The following is an 18309-nucleotide window of genomic DNA, read 5'->3' on the forward strand; positions in this document are numbered from 1 at the left end:
GCCCTCGATTTTGCGTGCCCGTGTGCACGCATTTCGAGGCACTTCATTTTCATCCATCGGCCTCTTATGTGAGTGTGGCTGAGGCTCTCTCATGTTAGTGTAAGCCCATATCACATTTTCATGTCATTTACATTGCGTATGCCATTGCCTCGGTTTGCGTGCCCGTGTGCACGCATTTCGAGGCACTTCATTTTCATCCATCGGCCTCTCATGTGAGTGTGGCTGAGGCTCTCTCATGTTAGTATAAGTCCATGTTGCATTCTATCTGCCATTTTAGCCATTGCATTGCATATGCCATTGCCTCGATTTACGTGCCCGTGTGCACGCATTTCGAGGCACTTCATTTTCATCTTATGGCCACTGATGTGGGTGCGGCTGAGGTCCACTCACATTGGCGTAAGTCCACCTTGCATTGTGTATGCCATGTTTCAAAGCGTTGCGCATGTTATGTTGTTAGCATTGTGTATGTCATGTAGTTGCATAGCATGCTTGTATTCTTGTTTGCATACCTAGGTTGCATTGCATTGGCATGCATGCCTTGCCTCTTGATCATGTGATAGAGGTTGGGCTTTAGTTTGTTTGATTGGTTTGCATTTCATTTGACATGAAAGTTGCATACTTGATTCCTTGGGCCATCATGCATGGAAATGCGTGATTGGTGGTCCGAGAATCGAGGCACATGCCCCTTTGAGTCATTACCATGATAAGGGACATGAATGGTGCATATATGCCTTGAATTGTGCTGCCATGCTTTGCTTTGCACTCTGTTGCTGTCAATTGCAGGTTCTGCAGACATTCCTTGCCGACCGGCAGTATATATTGCCGACCGGCAGTAAACAAGCAGCCGATGGATTCATCTTGTGCCGGTGATTACACCACACTGCCGGTGGCAATTCTACTCAGCCTGTGGCACTCCTCAGTGTCCAAGGAAGCAGTCCTGAGGTTTTGGTAGCCTTCAGAGGAGCAGAGGAAAGAAAACAGAGGCAGCCTATGCATGGCGGCACATTTCCCGAGGCGATTTACATGTTTTCCTAGATTAGTTAATTTGTTAATGAATTAATTAATTTGTAATATTTAATTAGCTTGCGTAGTTAATTAATTTGTATTATTATTTTGGTCCCTCCGAGCGAGGGCATATTTGTAATAAGTGTGCGTGCGTGCGATGTATGCCTTCTAACCCCACTTCTTTCTTCCCTTTTATTTACCTGCTTATGATGGTAGATTAGGGCACATTTATTTTAGCATACCTTATGCTATGCATGCGTGCATTCATGCATTTGTTGACATGCACCGGGCTCGGTACATCATACTAACTGCATTCGTATTTTCAAATTCCAAAATTGAATACATGAATCAGTTGGTTGCATATCGTATGCCATATTTAGGTTAACCGAGCCTAACTAAATTGCATCTTGTATGTGTTGCATTAGGCAAAATAACATGAACTAGGACATGCATATTTGCTAACTAGTTTATTGTTTTGGCACGGAGTACAATGTAAGTAGTTATGCTTTAGCATCCAGCATGCGTGTGAGTGTTGCCATGATAGCATGCTTACCATGTGGCTAAGTGCTTATATGAGATAAACTGCTTGAATGCCTGTGGATGGAGGTCAAAATGCCTAAATTGGGATAATGCGTTAAAACTGCGATTTTTTAAGCCCACTAGATAGTGGCAAAACCATCTTTTCCAAAAGCCCACTTGAGGGTGGCAAAATCTGTATTTTAGCCTACTTGCGAGTAGCAAACCATTTTCAAAATAAACATGAAATGTTTTGTTCCAATTTGGGCGATTTGGTCTATACTTGTTTGCTGCGCGCATAACATAGGAATTCTAGGCTAACAATTGGTTTAAGAACACATAAAGTTTTCAAAAACGGATATCACGGTTAGTAGAGGCCGGTCTTCGGACCGGGCGAAAGGGGGTGCTCATAGCTGACCTTCCCCGATCGTACCCAAGCTCCCGAGCCGAGACAACTCCGGTGATGACGGACATGTGGCCTTCGGCACCGAGTCAGGGTTTCCTAAATTTCCCATTTTAAAAAATATTTAGGTGGCGACTCTGTATATGGCAAAGCAGTCCATGTTTGGCACTACTTTTTCAAAAATCTGTTTCTCAAAACGATTTGCCAGATTTGGACTCTTTGGTTCAAGATTAAGAACCGCGACACAAAATCGAGTCCGAACTGTAGCGAGGTCCCCCGCGGACTTGTTACAGCGTGCGCGTTGAAAATCAATTAAGTTAGTTTGCATGACTAGCTAAAATAGATAGTCTTGTTTGAATACACAATAGACATACATATAAAGTGGCTAGGAAAAATACACAGCGTACTTTTTGTGTACTTTTGCTAGACAAAATGCCTAGTAATGTTGGTCTAAGCAACGCCCATGGCCATGAATACATTGGTTATTTCTACGAAACGAAAACGTGTAAATCTCAAGTTAATGCTTGAAGTTGAGTTTACATTGTTGTTGATGGGGCAGTTGGGAGATGTTACTAGATTGTTGACTCGTAGGTAGCTTCCATTGAATGAAATTTCCAGCACCTCAAGATTGATCTTTATTAAGTACGGTGCGACTTCATTGTTGTTGCTGCTCGAGTTCTTGCACCCTATGGAGAACCATTCATCTAAGTAACAGTTGGGACTTATTCCAAAAGGATATGGGATTCTAACATCTCCACAATATTCTGGACAACTAGGCTTCGCATAAGAAAGCGTTGATGTTTTTTTCAGCCATAGCAGCAGTTGCAGCAGCAGGAGGGGGAGAGAAGATGAGGAGTTTTTTTGCAAAACCATGTTGTTCTTTTATTTTATTTTTTTCTTCTTCGTCTATAGTTTTTATGTTGTTTTTATGTTGTTTTTATTTTGCATATTTTATGTTATTTCCCTCTCGATGAGGTAGTAGTGTATGTGTAATATACTAATTTAATTTAATTAAACAGAGACGTCTCAACCTCTGTTAAATGTTTATGTAGAAGAAGTCTTGATATTCCTCAGCTGTCATAATTGACTGCAATCTACACTAATAATAAAAGACTTCTATTATGTATCAGCAAAATAGTTTACTATTGATAAATAATATTTCTCTAATAACAAATAAATAAATGAAGTTTTTTTTGAGAAATTCTTTAGAGCACGGAAGACTTCGCCGGACACTCCTCACCGTTTGATGTGGAACTCCATTAAATGTAAAAGTTTGAATCCAATTCCATAGGAACCACAATAACAGCCCTTTAGATTGCAAATATGCAAAGAAAACTGATGATTTAGGGATAGACTTGGCTAATTGCTGGAAGGGTGACTCGGATTAAGGCAACATTATCCAATTTACCAATGCACGACTTGTCTGTTTTTTACAATGCCTGCAACAGTGGAAAATATAATGGAAAAATTATAGAGATGATTTCTTTGGGGTGGTTGTGAAGAGATTAATTCGGTGAATTGGGAAAAAGTGACAACAAGAAAGGAGTTTGGCGGGTTGGGTGTTATTCCTGTAAAAGTAAAGAATTCATCCCTGTTTTTAAAATGATGGTGGAGATTCGGGAGAGAAAAGAGGACTCTTTATGGAGGAAGCTTATTGTTCACAAATATAATGGGAATGGGAATGAGAATGAATGACCGATCCCATTGCTAATGAGGGAAGGTGTTTCTTTTGGTTATGGAAAGGAATTGTGGATGATGGCCAGAGTCATATGATTGATAGAGTTGGGACAGTGTTAAAACGAAAAATTCAACTTAAAACTGCAAAACGGATTGCAGATAAGGTTTTGAAAGGATAAATGGTCCCATAATTGTTTCTTTAAACACAGATTTTCTAAACCTTTTAAACTTTCTTTGCAAAAAGGATTGTAAAGTATGGCTGAGGTCTGTTCTTTTGATGAGAACAATAACATAGTTTGAGATTTCAGATTTAGAAGATCTTTATTTGAATGAGAAAAAAGTGAATCATGTGGAATATTACTCAACTTATTGGAAGCAGTCCAATTGAGACTCAATTCTGAGGACAACTTAATTCGGAAGAGAGGCAAAGACGATGTATTTATTTATTTATTTTGTTTTGTTTTTCCTGTTAAATCTTTATGCGTTTTGTATTGCACATGAAGAATCAACCAAACATCCTCTCCTTTTATGTAACTTTGCTCGGAAAGTTTGGATTGAGATTTTGAGAGTGGTGGTTTAGGTGCGGTTACTCCAATTTGGAGAAACAAATATGGACATAACCTTCTTTACGACTATGTGAAACTCTATGGACTACACAGGAATGATATCATCTTCAATAGAGCTCAATCTAGTTGCATTAATGTTGCGGATTTGATCAACATCAGAGCAGCTTTTTGGGTATTCGATCAAACAAATGAATCCAGTTTGTTCTTTGTGAATGATTTTTATTAATAGAAAATATGTTATAGAAAACTATTATTATTGCCAATCCAAAGCATAAGTAATTAGTACATATGTTTGTAACATTACATACTAGTACATTATTAACATTTGAATAACAAAGCTTTATGGTAAATATCTAGCATGGACAAGCATAGTATGTATAGTTTATACTTCACTACATGGTATGCAATAAAGGTCGGACATCAAACGATAAAGTTGTCCCACTCCCACTATCTAAAAATGTTCTTGTTGAGGTTGAAGCATCATCCAAAGCCTCAGTCAAATCAGTTGTATTGTATTCAACTTCTTCATAGTGTTAGTGAATGGTTGAACTTCCTTGGGACATTCTAATTCCTTCCAACTCAACTGCTACATCTTTCATTGCAGGCATGTTCCTCCCATTCAAGTTTAGGCATGTTCTTGCGAGATGAGCAACAACAATCATCTCTTCTCTCCGACTGTCCTTGAGAATCTGTGGATCAAGAATCTCAAGTAGACAATCTTCCTCCATTGATTCCATAAAATGTGTGACTAAACTCCTGTTTTCTTGGGATCTAGTGGAAGAGATTGGTTTTTTCCCAGTTAAAAGCTCAACAATAACAACTCCGAAACTATAAACATCACTTTTCTCAATAAATTGGCTAGATTGAAAGCACCCTGGATCCAAGTACCCAAATGTCCCCTATACTCATGTGGTCAAATGAGTATTGTCAACATCAATGGATGTTGAAGTTCCAAAGTCGGAAACTTTTGCTTTGTATTTATCATCTAGGAGTATGTTGGTTGACTTCATATCCCGATGATAGATGGGTATGGAAGCTGAACAATGCAAGTAGGAAAGAGCTCCAGCAACTTCTGTGGCAATCCGAAAACGCATCTCCCATGAAAATGGGAACTCCTCGTTTTGATCATGAACATGTTGAGAGAGTGTTCCATTTCGAATGAACTCATATATTAGCATAGGAACATCTATTTCTAAACAACAACCTAAGAGCTTGACTATATTCCTATGGACAATTTGTGAAAGTATGACGACTTCATTGATGAATTGCTCAACTTGTCCCTTGTGGACAACCTTAGACTTTTTAATAGCAATGATTCTTCCATCCGACAACATGCCTTTGTAAACAGTACCTATTGGAAAAATAATTGAAAGTCAGTAGTTGATTAAAAAATTTAGAAAAATTAACAATAAAGAAATCTTATCGAAATTAGAGAAAACAAAAATCATAAATTTTGCTACAAATCAAATCCTGCATTTATGAAATAGCATAACTACTTAATTATGGTTAAATTAATTAGGAGAGATTGTATTTGATTTTTCAATAAAAATATTATGACAAATATTGGCTCATTCACACTCACCACGCTATATACAAGTCCAATACACGTGTCTGTATGTATATGTAAATATATTATACGAGTGTTGTGCTGACTTTTGGTGTAAAAAATTCATAGTGCCCTTATATTCTTGAACCCTATCCAACCCAAAGAAGGATCCATGTATAAAAGGCCTCAAGATGTTTGGTAAGAAATCCATGCAAGATAAGAAATTAGTTGTAAGGTTTAGATAATGAAAAGATAACAAAATTATACCTTGGCCTCCTTGGCTGAGAATACGATCTTCATGGTAATGATCGGTGGCTTCTCCAACTCCTTCGAATTAAGCAGATTGATTTTTTCACTGCCATCACTTGAAGATAACTTGTGTTGTAGCAAGAAACCACCATTTTGTTTGAAGAAATTTTCCTTGCGTTTCTTGTCATTTCTTTTCTTCATTACTTTGTACAGCCACCCAAAAGCAATAAGTAAAAACAATAGTCCTGCTGATCCAACACAAACACCTGTAGAGAACTCAACTCCATAATCAATATATATATTACCAAAATTAAAAAATTAATATTTGAATATCAAGTCTAGCAAAAATTTTAATTGTTTTTTAATTTTATAAAGTCATGTGTAATTCATAAAAAAAAAAAAAGCATTCATAAAATGAAATGGATGGTATACATATTTAAATTTGATGTTGTGTGGACATACTCAAAATGCATCAACTCTATACACTTTATACTAAAAATTTATCCTTACATAAAAAAATAACAATAAAACTGGACATTTTTTTCGTAAACATAACTTATGCTGAATTATTTGGACATAAAATTTGAAAGAAATAAAAAAAGAAAAAAAAAAGAAAAAAAAGAGAGCTGATTTTAAACTCTATCAAGATTATGGTTGTCAAAAGAAATTGTATATAATATTTATTTTGTTGAAACAATAACATTAATTTGCTAGAATTATTTATTTGCTTGTGATTTAAAAATTTTAAATTAAAAAGTTATTAAAAATGAATGATAATAATAAGAGTAATTTTTTTAACATAAATTTTAATCAAGTTTTTAAATTAGTACTCCAATCAATATTTCTAATTTTAAAAAATTATTAAAAAGGAATGTTAAATATTGATAAGTGCACTTTTTTTTTTAACATAAATTTTAATCAAGTTTTTAAATCAGTAATGACTTAAAAGCATAAAGGAAAAGGAACAGTAATATTGTAATAGAATTATCGGGCGGATCCATACGGGGCTTTGTTCTTATTTTAATTGAGCTCTCCGTTAGTGAACAGTGCGATTGATCCCCAAATTAGTTGGTCCATCAGGTTGGATATTCAGTTATCAAGAAAAAAAATACTGTAATAGGACTAGTGGATAACCAGCTTATTTGGTGCAATTTTTTGAAAGTTCAAAATTGATAATCAAAAAACCAAATAGGCGTGTCTCCTTCTTCCGGAGTCGAAATTAGATCAATTTTGTATCTAAACTAAAGCCTCGAAACTAAACTTTTTAATGGTTATAGCCTCGCGTTAAGATTCAAAACGTGGAGAAAGAAATGTGTAAAAGAGTGTAGACTAATCAAAAATAAATATTTGAATTTGGAGTTTTTATTGGAGGGTGTTGTTTGGGCATGTGGGGGTCACCATGGGTCTCGTTCTATTGATCTGAACTGTTTATTTTTTTGGGTAATTCGTGTATATCATCTACACAAAACATTAGATCAATCCGATAATTATAACATATTCAATTTATTGCATTTGTTACACACACACACACACAAAAACAAAAACAAAAAAGAAAAAAAGAAGAAGATTAAATCAGTCCACAATATTATTTTGTAATGTCTAAGGTCCCTCAACCCTGACACCTATATATCACAAAGAAACTTGATTCTCTCAAATCAAACCAGTCTTGTCCTCTCTTCCTCTCTCTCTGCTCCTCTCCTCAACGAACTTCATATCTATCGCCGCCGTCGATAGCTCTTCTCTACCACCGCATCTCCTTCTGCCACTACCATCTTCTCCTGCATCTCCTCTCGCAGTCACATCTACTCCATCAGCTCTTGTTTCTCTCTCTCTCTCTCTATATATATATATATATATACACACACACACATTGATAGAGTTACAAACCGCTGCTTTGTTTTGTGCTTATGGTATGAATATGTGATTATTGAACACAAGTCCAAGAAATCTTTCGTGGTAGGTCTTATTAGAGTTTGTTTCATCTAGAATATTTGATATTTCTCTGTGTATGTGTGTGTATATGTATAAAATAAACAAATAGATGCAAACCATACACATGTAATATGAGTTTATTGAAGATTAGGGTTTTGTTTCTTGATATATAATCTATCTTTCTTCCTCTCTATTTTTCCCCTGCTTTGTTTTCTTTATTTTCTGCAATACAGTTGATGTAAATATGTGTTTCTTGAAAATCTGTCTCATGAACAATGTGATTACGGTTTGTTTAACAATTTTGTATGGCATTTATGGGTCTTAAAGGATTTGGAGATGTTGAGTTCTTGAATTTCGAATTTAAAGTTTTAGTGTTTGAGGAGTTGTATATGTATTATGTATATGGATAAATGCAAATCGTAGTGATGCCAGATGCTCTGTTTCTTGAACTCTTCATTACTATTTCTTCAAATCTAGAGAAAATATCTAAACTGGAATCTACAGAATTTCTTTGGCCTTCCCATGGACAAATGCAAATCACAATGAAACTAGTTGCTCTAATTCTTGAACTCTTCATTACTGTTTCTTGAAATCCAAAGAAAATCTAGAAAAATTCTCTGAAAATCCAGAGAAAATCTCTAGACTCAAATCCAGAGAATTTCTCTGGCATTTCCATGGACAAATGCAAAACATAGTGAAGCCAGATGCATTGTTCCTTGAACTCTTCATCATTATTTCTTAAAATCCAAAGAAAATTCAGAAAAATTCTTTGGACTGGAATCTTGAGAATTTCTCTAGCTTTCCCAGAATTTCTGTGGAGAGAAATTCTCTAGGAAGTCCGGAGAAATTCTCTGGATATATGTATATTGGTTATTGTTGCTTATTTGGGTGATCGATTTGTGTATTGCTTCGTGATTGGGAAGGAAGAGAAATTTTCTGGGGTTTCTTGAACTCTTCATTACTATTTCTTGAAATCTAGAGAAAATCCAAAGAAAATCTCTAGATTGGAATCCAAAGAATTTCTCTAGCCTTCCCATGGACAAATGCAAATCACAGTGAAGGTAGATGCTCTGTTCCTTGAACTCTTCATTACTATTTCTTGAAATCCAGAGAAAATCTATAATGACCGGGTCTTGTTTTCTTTCTTTTTCTTTCATTTTCACTCCATTCTCTTCTCGCTCCCATTGGGTGTGAAACATCCGGAAGTAATTCTCAAAATTTAGTTCTTATTCTTGTCTTGTTTTTGGTGTGGAATTTCGCCTATTCCGGAGTGTGCACGGTTGGGTTCGGAGTGCCCGGGAGTCGACTCAGTAGTTTCTGGGCTGCTAGGTGAGGGCTGCACGTGCAAGGCCCTAGGTTGCACGTGCGGGATGGGGGGGCCACACATGCGGGAGGCCAGGCCGCACGTGCGGCAGGCAGGGCAGTGCATTTTGTCTAATATGCATGTGTGTGAGGTGAGGTGCAGGGAGGTGCCGCACCTGTGGGAGTGATAGCCGCACGTGCGGGAGGGCACGCTCCGTACGTGCAGGGTTAGACGCCGCACGTGTGGTCAGCCTGGGTCCGAAAATCTGTGTTTTTGTATCTTTTTGGCCGAGTTGTATCTCATTGTCGGGGTTCACACTCTCACTCTATAGACCATTTTTCCTCCTCCTTCTCGCTAGAAACCCTCATCAAAACCCTAAAAATCTTTTATTCCTATAATCTATTGGATTCAAACTCATCATCATCCCTCTCAAAGCTTTGGAGATCTAAGCTAGAGTTTTTCTTCTAGTAGTGGGAGAGTCAAGAATCCTCCATTAAAGCTAGGGTTTCATCATCTCCTTCATCAAGTTTGAGGTAGGGATTTCTTGAGTTATAAATACAAGTTTTGCTTTATAGTTGTTAATTTAAAAGCTCTCTTGAAGTTGTTGTGATGATTTTGTTTTTCTCCAAATGAAAAGAAAGTTTTGAGGAGATGGGTTTTGATTTCACTCCTCCTTTTAGCTATGAGGTTATTCTTTTAAAAACACATAAGAAAATATGATTTTTGTTGGGTTTCATCATGAAATGAGAGACGTTTAGTTTGGTTGAAAAACCCTAGAAATTGGGGATTTTGGAAAATCATATGGAGACATCCATGGAATTTTTCCTCCCTTGATTTCAAGACAAATTGATGTAGAATTTATAAGGGGGTTTGTATGAATGAAAATCTTATTGATGTGCCAATAATGGGGGAGGGGGGTTTGTTTTGCAAAACTATTGTTGGATATATGAAGATGTATAATTGTGAAATGACAATATGTTGTGCACTATGGCATTGTGAAAATTATAAACATTGTGAAGTTGGGCATGATGAGAATTGATTGTTGCTATGGGTTGATAGCATGGTTACCTTGTGAAATTGATATCGTTGTAAGGATAGTTGGAAATAGAGTGGTACTACGAATTATGGGAAAGATCATTGCATTGTACACTCTTTCATTTATTAATTATGCATTATAAAATCTAGATTGAAGACATTTACTTTTGAAAGAGAATGATATTGTAATTGTGGAGAAGTGGTTTGGAAATACTCTTCAGATCCTGGGAGACGCTAGTGATCCTCAGCTTGTCACCTGAAAAGATACAAATACTCCGGTCGGGGGTGCCGGAATTAGCACTCTGACGGACAAGTTAGTTCAGAAACTCAAGATCGCTTGTTTACTAAGTTAAGTGATGTAATTGTTACATACCCTTCTCAATCCATTATTTCTGTATTTATACCTGTTCTTTTTGATCCTTGAGGCCAGGGACTACTTTTCAATCATTTGTCCTTTCTCTTATTCGGCTCTAAAGATCTACACTTATTCGGCATATATATTATATTCGGCTTCCCCTTCTCGTAAGATACAGCCTATTAATATCAATCTTCTAAGGCACGCACCTTCTGATTTTGCCATATATTCGGCTCCCACAATTGCCCCCCGAACTCCCCATTAATGGTAGTTAATCGGCGTGTTTGGTCTTGAGTTGGAAAAGTTAAAATAGGTCAGGCGGCTTCGCGTACCCCAATACAGATGTCAGAATGCGCACACCTTTTCGAACATCATTACACTTTCCCGCCTCATTCGTGCGTCTCGCATTTATTGCGATTTGAAATTTCAGTACTTTCGAGTGCACATTTCGTTGAGTATTCGAGACTCTTGGACCGCCAGTAGGTATCCCTTCTCTGACTCGCATTTTCTGCAACTCTTCTCCGTCTACCCTCATCCCCCTTGCTCCTTGTAAGTCTTCTTCTCTTTTCTTTGCAATCCCATTTTCTGTTTGTTATTTTAATTTTGGAGACCCCTTGATTCCTCGTGAAAATGGCTAAACACTTGAAAGACCAGCTTTCTGAGGGTCGTGTTTCCGGATTTCGGGGACACTTTTCCATCCCCGACGACGTTCATCTATCTCTAGTGACGAACAATACTCTGGATATGGAGAGAGAGGTATGGCTGGGGAAAACCTCACACAGATGGCTCGAAACAAAAATGCTGAGCGACTGGCCGCCCGGAAAAAGGTCAAGGCCACCCGTTCTAGACCTGCCTTGATTGAGTCTTTCGAACCCATTATTGAAGAGCCGGCTCAGATTGTTGCCGCCGAAACGGCGAAAGAGGTTGAACAACTGGTCATTGAAGAACGGTTGATTCCGGAAGAGCGGGGCAAGAAGCATAGCGCTGAGGGAGAGGCCGGTTCAGAAGATAGTCCTGCTGACAAAAGGCCTCGCTTAGAAGAGTCGGGCGTGGTTGTTCCTTTCATTGTTCAGCCAAAAATCAGAGGCACGCCGATTTCCTCCGAAGCATCCATCATTACCGACCCAACGGTAGCCTTGAGCCTGGCATCTTCAGTCTCCCTACCATCTAATAAGGCATCCTTTCATGCCGTGCCGGATTTGGTGGTCGTAGCCCTATCTGCGCAATCGGCCCTTTTGGTAGGTGAACTTGACTTGTTTTGGTTTTGGCTGCCTATGGCATCTAACGATCCCAACTTGTTTTGCAGACGGTCGGCAGGATCGCCGACTTGGGCCGCCGCCTACACAATGCCCTTGAGAGGATTGACCGTTTGCAGTTAGAGGTGCACGATCAAAAGAGCAGGGCCGAGTTTGAGATGATGAGAGCCGCAATGGAGAATGCACTAGCCGAAGCTGAAGTAGAAAGGGCTCAGACTGCCGATCATCTCCGTTCTGATGCCGAAGATAGGGCGAACGTGAGCAAAGAATCGCTTAGGCTAACCTAGGAGGCGCTTAACAAGGTGGAGACTGAATTAGCAGAGTTGAAAGCGGCCAAGGAAAAGGCAGAATCTGAGGCTTCTGCCGTATTCGAAGCAGGAAAAGCCGCCGCCTTCAAGGAATATGTAGATGAAGTCCCCAAGTTTGAGAATCGGGGATTCAAACATGGGTGGCTTAAGGCCTTTGATGCCGCTGGGGTTACGTTGGCCTTGCCGAATCCTTATGAGCAAGTGGACGTTGAGCCACTTGAGTTTGACCCCGAGGATTGACCTGGGAGTCAATCGAATTTTATGAAATGTTTTTCCTTTTGATGTATGTTTTTGTTTTAAGGATTTTTGTTGGTTCTGAGTAGTTTTCATGTATAAATTGGTTACTGTCTGCGCTTAATTTATTAATGAAAATTACCTTGTCGTTTCACTACTACTCATGCATAGTTTGTGATGTTATGTTGGTGGAGAATTTTTGCCTTTCACTACTTTAGATAAAATGGTTACTCTGTTGAGCTTTTTTACGATTGAATATCTTGGCAATATTGACTTATCATTCGTATGCCGAATAGTTCGTTGGTATTATGTTGGTGAACCGATTCATGGGCCGACTGGGGCACTTAATCCGAATAGATAGATTAATCTTCCCTTGCCCCAAGCGGTGCATGATCATTCGGGCTCCGAATGGGAGGAATTTAGGAGCTTTGAAGTCGATTCGTGGGCCGGCTGGGGTACTTAAGCCGAATGGATTGATTAATCTATCTGCCCTTGCCCCAGGCGGTGCATGATCATTTGAGCGCCGGATGAGACGAACTTAGGAGTTTTGAAGTCGAATCATGGGTCGGCTGGGGCACTTAAGCCGAATAGATTGATTAATCTATCTGGGCTTGCCCCAGGCGGTGCATGATCATTCGGGCACCGGATGAGACGAACTTAGGAGTTTTGAAGTCGAATCATGGGCCGGCTAGGGCACTTAAGCCGAATATAGTGATAAATCTATCTGCCCTTGCTCCAGGCGGTGCGTGATCATTCGAGCGCCGGATGAGACGACCTTACGAGTTTTGAAGTTGTCAAACTTAGGAGTTTTGAAGTCGATTCATGTGCTGGTTGGGTCACTTAAGCCGAATAGATTGATAAATCTATCTGCCCTTGCCCCAGGCGGGTCGATCCAGTCAGCACCGGGCGATTGAGGTTTTCTCAATTAATGAGATTTCCTCGAGGGTGCTGCCTCTGTAAAGGATAAATGATTAAAGGTACAACTTTTATGAACACAGTGAACAACTGATTCTAGCTTTTGAAGGTATCGTGCAAATGTCGAACAGACTCTTCTGTAACAGTAGAGGGGAAGCGAGGACGCTAGCTGAGTTGGGTGGAGACATGAATCGAGGTGGTGATCCTCCGTGCACAGGAAGTAGGAGTTCCAGGGATCGAGAGAGGTGTCAGTCTCATCGACGTCGAAGCAGGTCGCCCTAGCGGGACAAGCAGTCGCAGGGCAGATCTTTTCAACCTCGAGTCGAGAGGGGATCTGACACGAATCCGTGCCCACTAAGCTTCGCGGTATTTGTGGGGAATAGACCCACGACAGAGGCGGACTCGGTCGTTTGAGACCCAAATGTAGCGATCGAGTTTGCTCGACAAATTTTTCCTCCTGAGGTTCAGCAATCGATGGTAGGTTGACAGGACTACGAAGTATTTTGTGAAGGCATTCACAGAGCGGTCAAGGGGATTTACACTACCTATGAAATCAGCATACGGCTGCGCACTGCCCGCCGGAAGCGGTTGAGCGCGAGTTAAGGAGGACCACGGCGGCCCAGGCACAACCCACCGGGCAAGGAAACCCAATCGTGGAAGAAAGGGTTACCAGTCAGCTCATCAGTACCGCACTTGCTGATCGTGAGACGGCTAGTATGTTCGCAATGGAGACCGCGAAGGGGAGAGCCTATGAAAAAGGTTTTCACGATGGCCGAAAAGTTGGGATCGAAAAGACCAAGGAGAAACTTGCCAAAGAAGTTTGCCGATGTGAAAATCGTGGATTTAGGCACGGTTGGATCAAGGCATCACAAGCCGTGGAAGCTCTTCGAGCGTCGAGCATTGATTCGGCATCGCCACTCTTCAAGTCATCGAAGGAGATCACCCTGAAAGGAAAAGCAACGACCGTTGGGTTTATCCTTCCTTGTCCTGGATCTTTGCCTTGACATTTTCAATGGTATCTGGGGAAGTTTCCTTGTCCTGGATCTTTGCCTTGACATTGTCAATGGTATCAGGGGAAGTTTGGCAAAGCGCAAGTCATGGGCATGGGCAAAGTTGGCTCAAGGCATTGAAAACCGTGGAGGACTTCCGGGTGACGGGAGTTGATTTGGCGCTGCCGCTTTACCAATGCGTCTTTTCCTCTTTTTAGCTTTTGAGGTTGAAAATGGATATTGTAAAGCTCAAATGCGGGTTGCGTTTATGTAACAACTGTTTGATCAAATAAAAAGTTTTATTGCAAACATTTGCGTCTTATTCTGAATTTTTTATATCCTTAGTTAAGCACCTTATTTTGGATGTTGGCGTGTTTTGCTTCATTTTGTGTTGTTCGTGCCCCAGGGTGTTATGCACTCCTGCGCCGATGGGGCTCCGTAACCGGCGTTTCGTACGTGGAGTAAACTGATGAATAGTGTTGCCCTCAAATAAAGTTCGATCCGCTTAGTTCAGGCTGACCAGTAGTTGCCTGGCTTGAAAACATGGCCGATCCGGTTAATCAACGCAATAAATCTTTTTGAGCGCTCCGAATCCGGAGGCTTGATCGGCCGTAAGGTATCGTGCACCAAACAAGGGCACTTCGAATCCGGAGTCTTAATCGGCCCTAAGGTGTCATGCACCACAGGGGGTTCCTAATTCGGAGTCTTAATGTGGCCAATCGTGATATCCACGAAGGGCGCTCTGAATCTGGAGGCATAGTCGGCCCTAAGGTGTCATGCACCAAAAGGGGCTCCGAATCCGGAGGCTTAGTCGGCCCTAAGGTGTCATGCACCAAAGGGGGCTCCGAATCCGAAGACTTAATCGGCCCTAAGGTGTCATGCACCAAAGGGGGCTCCGAATCTGGAGACATAATGTGGCCAATCGTGATATCCACGAAGGGCGCTCTGAATCCGGAGGCTTAGTCGGCCCTAAGGCGTCGTGCACCAAAGGGGGCTCCGAATCCGGAGACTTAATCGGCCCTAAGGTGTCATGCACCAAAGGGGGCTCCGAATCCGGAGTCTTAATGTGGCCAATTGTGATATCTACGAACGGTGCTCCGAATCCGAAGACTTAATGTGGCCAATCATGATATCCACGAGGGGCGCTCCGAATCCGGAGGCTTAGTCGGCCCTAAGGTGTCATGCACCAAAGGGGGCTCCAAATCCGGAGTCTTAATGTGGCCAATCGTCATATCCACGAAGGGCGCTCCGAGTCCGGAGGCATAGTCAGCCCTAAGGTGTCATGCACCAAAGGGGGCTCCGAATCCGGAGAATTAATGTGGCCAATCGTGATATCCACGAAAGGCGCTCCGAATCCGGAGGCTTAGTCAGCCTAAGGTGTCATGCACCAAAGGGGGCTCCGAATCTGGAGTCTTAATGTGGCCAATCGTGATATCGACGAAGGGCGCTCTGAATCCGAAGGCTTAGTCAGCGCTAAAGTATCATGCACCAAAGGGGGCTCGAAATCCGGAGACTTAATCGGCCCTAAGGTGTCATGCACCAAAGGGGGCTCCGAATTCGAAGTCTTAATGTGGCCAATCGTGATATCCACGAAGGGCGCTCCGAATTCGGAGGCTTAGTCGGCCCTAAGGTGTCATGCACCAAAGGGGGCTCCGCATCTGGAGTCTCGATGTGGCCAATCGTGATATCCATGAAGGGCGCTCCGAATCGGAGGCTTAGTCGGCCCTAAGGTGTCATGCACCAAAGGGGGCTCTGAATTCAGAGACTTAATGTGGCCTATCGTGATATCCACGTACGGCGCTCTGAATCCGGAGGCTTAGTCGACCCAAAGGTGTCATGCACCAAAGGGGGCTCCAAATCCGGAGTCTTAATGTATCCAATCGTGATATCCAGGAAGGGCGCTCCGAATTCAGAGGCTTAGTCAGCCTTAAGGTGTCATGCACCAAAGGGGGCTCCGAATCCGGAGTCTTAATGTGGCCAATTGGGATATCCATGAAGGGCACTCCGAATCCAGAGGCTTAGTCTGCCCTAAGGTGTCATGCACCAAAGGGGGCTCCAAATCCGAAGACTTAATGTGGCCAATCATGATAACCACATAGGGCGCTCCGAATCCGGAGGCTTAGTCGGCCCTAAGGTGTCATGCACCAAAGGGGGCTCCGAATCCGGAGTCTTAATGTGGCCAATCGTGATATGCACGAAGGGCGCTCCGAATCTGGAGGCTTAGTCGGCCCTAAGGTGTCACGCACCAAAGGGGTCTCCGAATCCGAAGACTTAATCGGCCCTAAGGTGTCATTCACTAAAAGGGGCTCCGAATCCGGAGACTTAATGTGACCAACCGTGATATCCATGAAGGGTGCTCCAAATCCGGAGGCTTAGTCGGCCCTAAGGTGTCATGCACTGGAGGGGGCTCCGAATCCGGAGACTTAATGTGGCCAATCGTGATATCCACGAAGGGCGCTTTGAATCCGGAGGCTTAGTCGGCCCTAAGGCGTCGTGCACCAAAGGGGGCTCCGAATCCGGAGACTTAATCGGCCCTAAGGTGTCATGCACCAAAGGGGGCTCCGAATCCGGAGTCTTAATGTGGCCAATTGTGATATCTACGAACGGTGCTCCGAATCCGAAGACTTAATGTGGCCAATCATGATATCCACGAGGGGCGCTCCGAATCCGGTGGCTTAGTCGGCCCTAAGGTGTCATGCACCAAAGGGGGCTCCAAATCCGGAGTCTTAATGTGGCCAATCGTCATATCCACGAAGGGCGCTCCGAGTCCGGAGGCATAGTCAGCCCTAAGGTGTCATGCACCAAAGGGGGCTCCGAATCCGGAGACTTAATGTGGCCAATCGTGATATCCACGAAAGACGCTCCGAATCCGGAGGCTTAGTCAGCCTAAGGTGTCATGCACCAAAGGGGGCTTCGAATCTGGAGTCTTAATGTGGCCAATCGTGATATCGACGAAGGGCGCTCTGAATCCGGAGGCTTAGTCAGCGCTAAAGTGTCATGCACCAAAGGGGGCTCGAAATCCGGAGACTTAATCGGCCCTAAGGTGTCATGCACCAAAGGGGGCTCCGAATTCGAAGTCTTAATGTGGCCAATCGTGATATCCACGAAGGGCGCTCCGAATCCGGAGGCTTAGTCGGCCCTAAGGTGTCATGCACCAAAGGGGGCTCCGCATCTGGAGTCTCGATGTGGCCAATCGTGATATCCATGAAGGGCGCTCCGAATCGGAGGCTTAGTCGGCCCTAAGGTGTCATGCACCAAAGGGGGCTCTGAATTCAGAGACTTAATGTGGCCTATCGTGATATCCACGTACGGCGCTCTGAATCCGGAGGCTTAGTCGACCCAAAGGTGTCATGCACCAAAGGGGGCTCCAAATCCGGAGTCTTAATGTATCCAATCGTGATATCCAGGAAGGGCGCTCCGAATTCAGAGGCTTAGTCAGCCTTAAGGTGTCATGCACCAAAGGGGGCTCCGAATCCGGAGTCTTAATGTGGCCAATCGGGATATCCATGAAGGGCACTCCGAATCCAGAGGCTTAGTCTGCCCTAAGGTGTCATGCACCAAAGGGGGCTCCAAATCCGAAGACTTAATGTGGCCAATCATGATAACCACATAGGGCGCTCCGAATCCGGAGGCTTAGTCGGCCCTAAGGTGTCATGCACCAAAGGGGGCTCCGAATCCGGAGTCTTAATGTGGCCAATCGTGATATGCACGAAGGGCGCTCCGAATCTGGAGGCTTAGTCGGCCCTAAGGTGTCACGCACCAAAGGGGTCTCCGAATCCGAAGACTTAATCGGCCCTAAGGTGTCATTCACTAAAGGGGGCTCCGAATCCGGAGACTTAATGTGGCCAACCGTGATATCCATGAAGGGTGCTCCAAATCCGGAGGCTTAGTCGGCCCTAAGGTGTCATGCACTGGAGGGGGCTCCGAATCCGGAGACTTAATGTGGCCAATCGTGATATCCACGAAGGGCGCTCCGAATCCGGAGTCTTAATCGGCCCTAAGGTGTCATGCACCAATGGG

The 18309-nt window shown here is 42.5% G+C and overlaps 1 protein-coding gene across 1 annotated transcript; it reads right to left on the minus strand.

Moving 5' to 3' along the window:
* Positions 1–4700: 4700 nt before the first annotated feature.
* On the minus strand, positions 4701–6163 carry LOC145819068 (wall-associated receptor kinase-like 1). Its single transcript, XM_082913053.1, has 4 exons — positions 5981–6163; positions 5628–5637; positions 5133–5518; positions 4701–5066 (listed from the first exon to the last, which is right to left on the minus strand). Exons 1-4 carry the CDS (start codon positions 6161–6163, stop codon positions 4701–4703), a joined length of 945 nt encoding a protein of 314 aa, XP_082769179.1.
* Positions 6164–18309: the final 12146 nt, after the last annotated feature.

The sequence above is a fragment of the Camellia sinensis genome, chromosome 2, assembly GCF_055761805.1.
Source record: "Camellia sinensis isolate YWXY chromosome 2, ASM5576180v1, whole genome shotgun sequence".
Classification (NCBI taxonomy): Eukaryota; Viridiplantae; Streptophyta; class Magnoliopsida; order Ericales; family Theaceae; genus Camellia; species Camellia sinensis.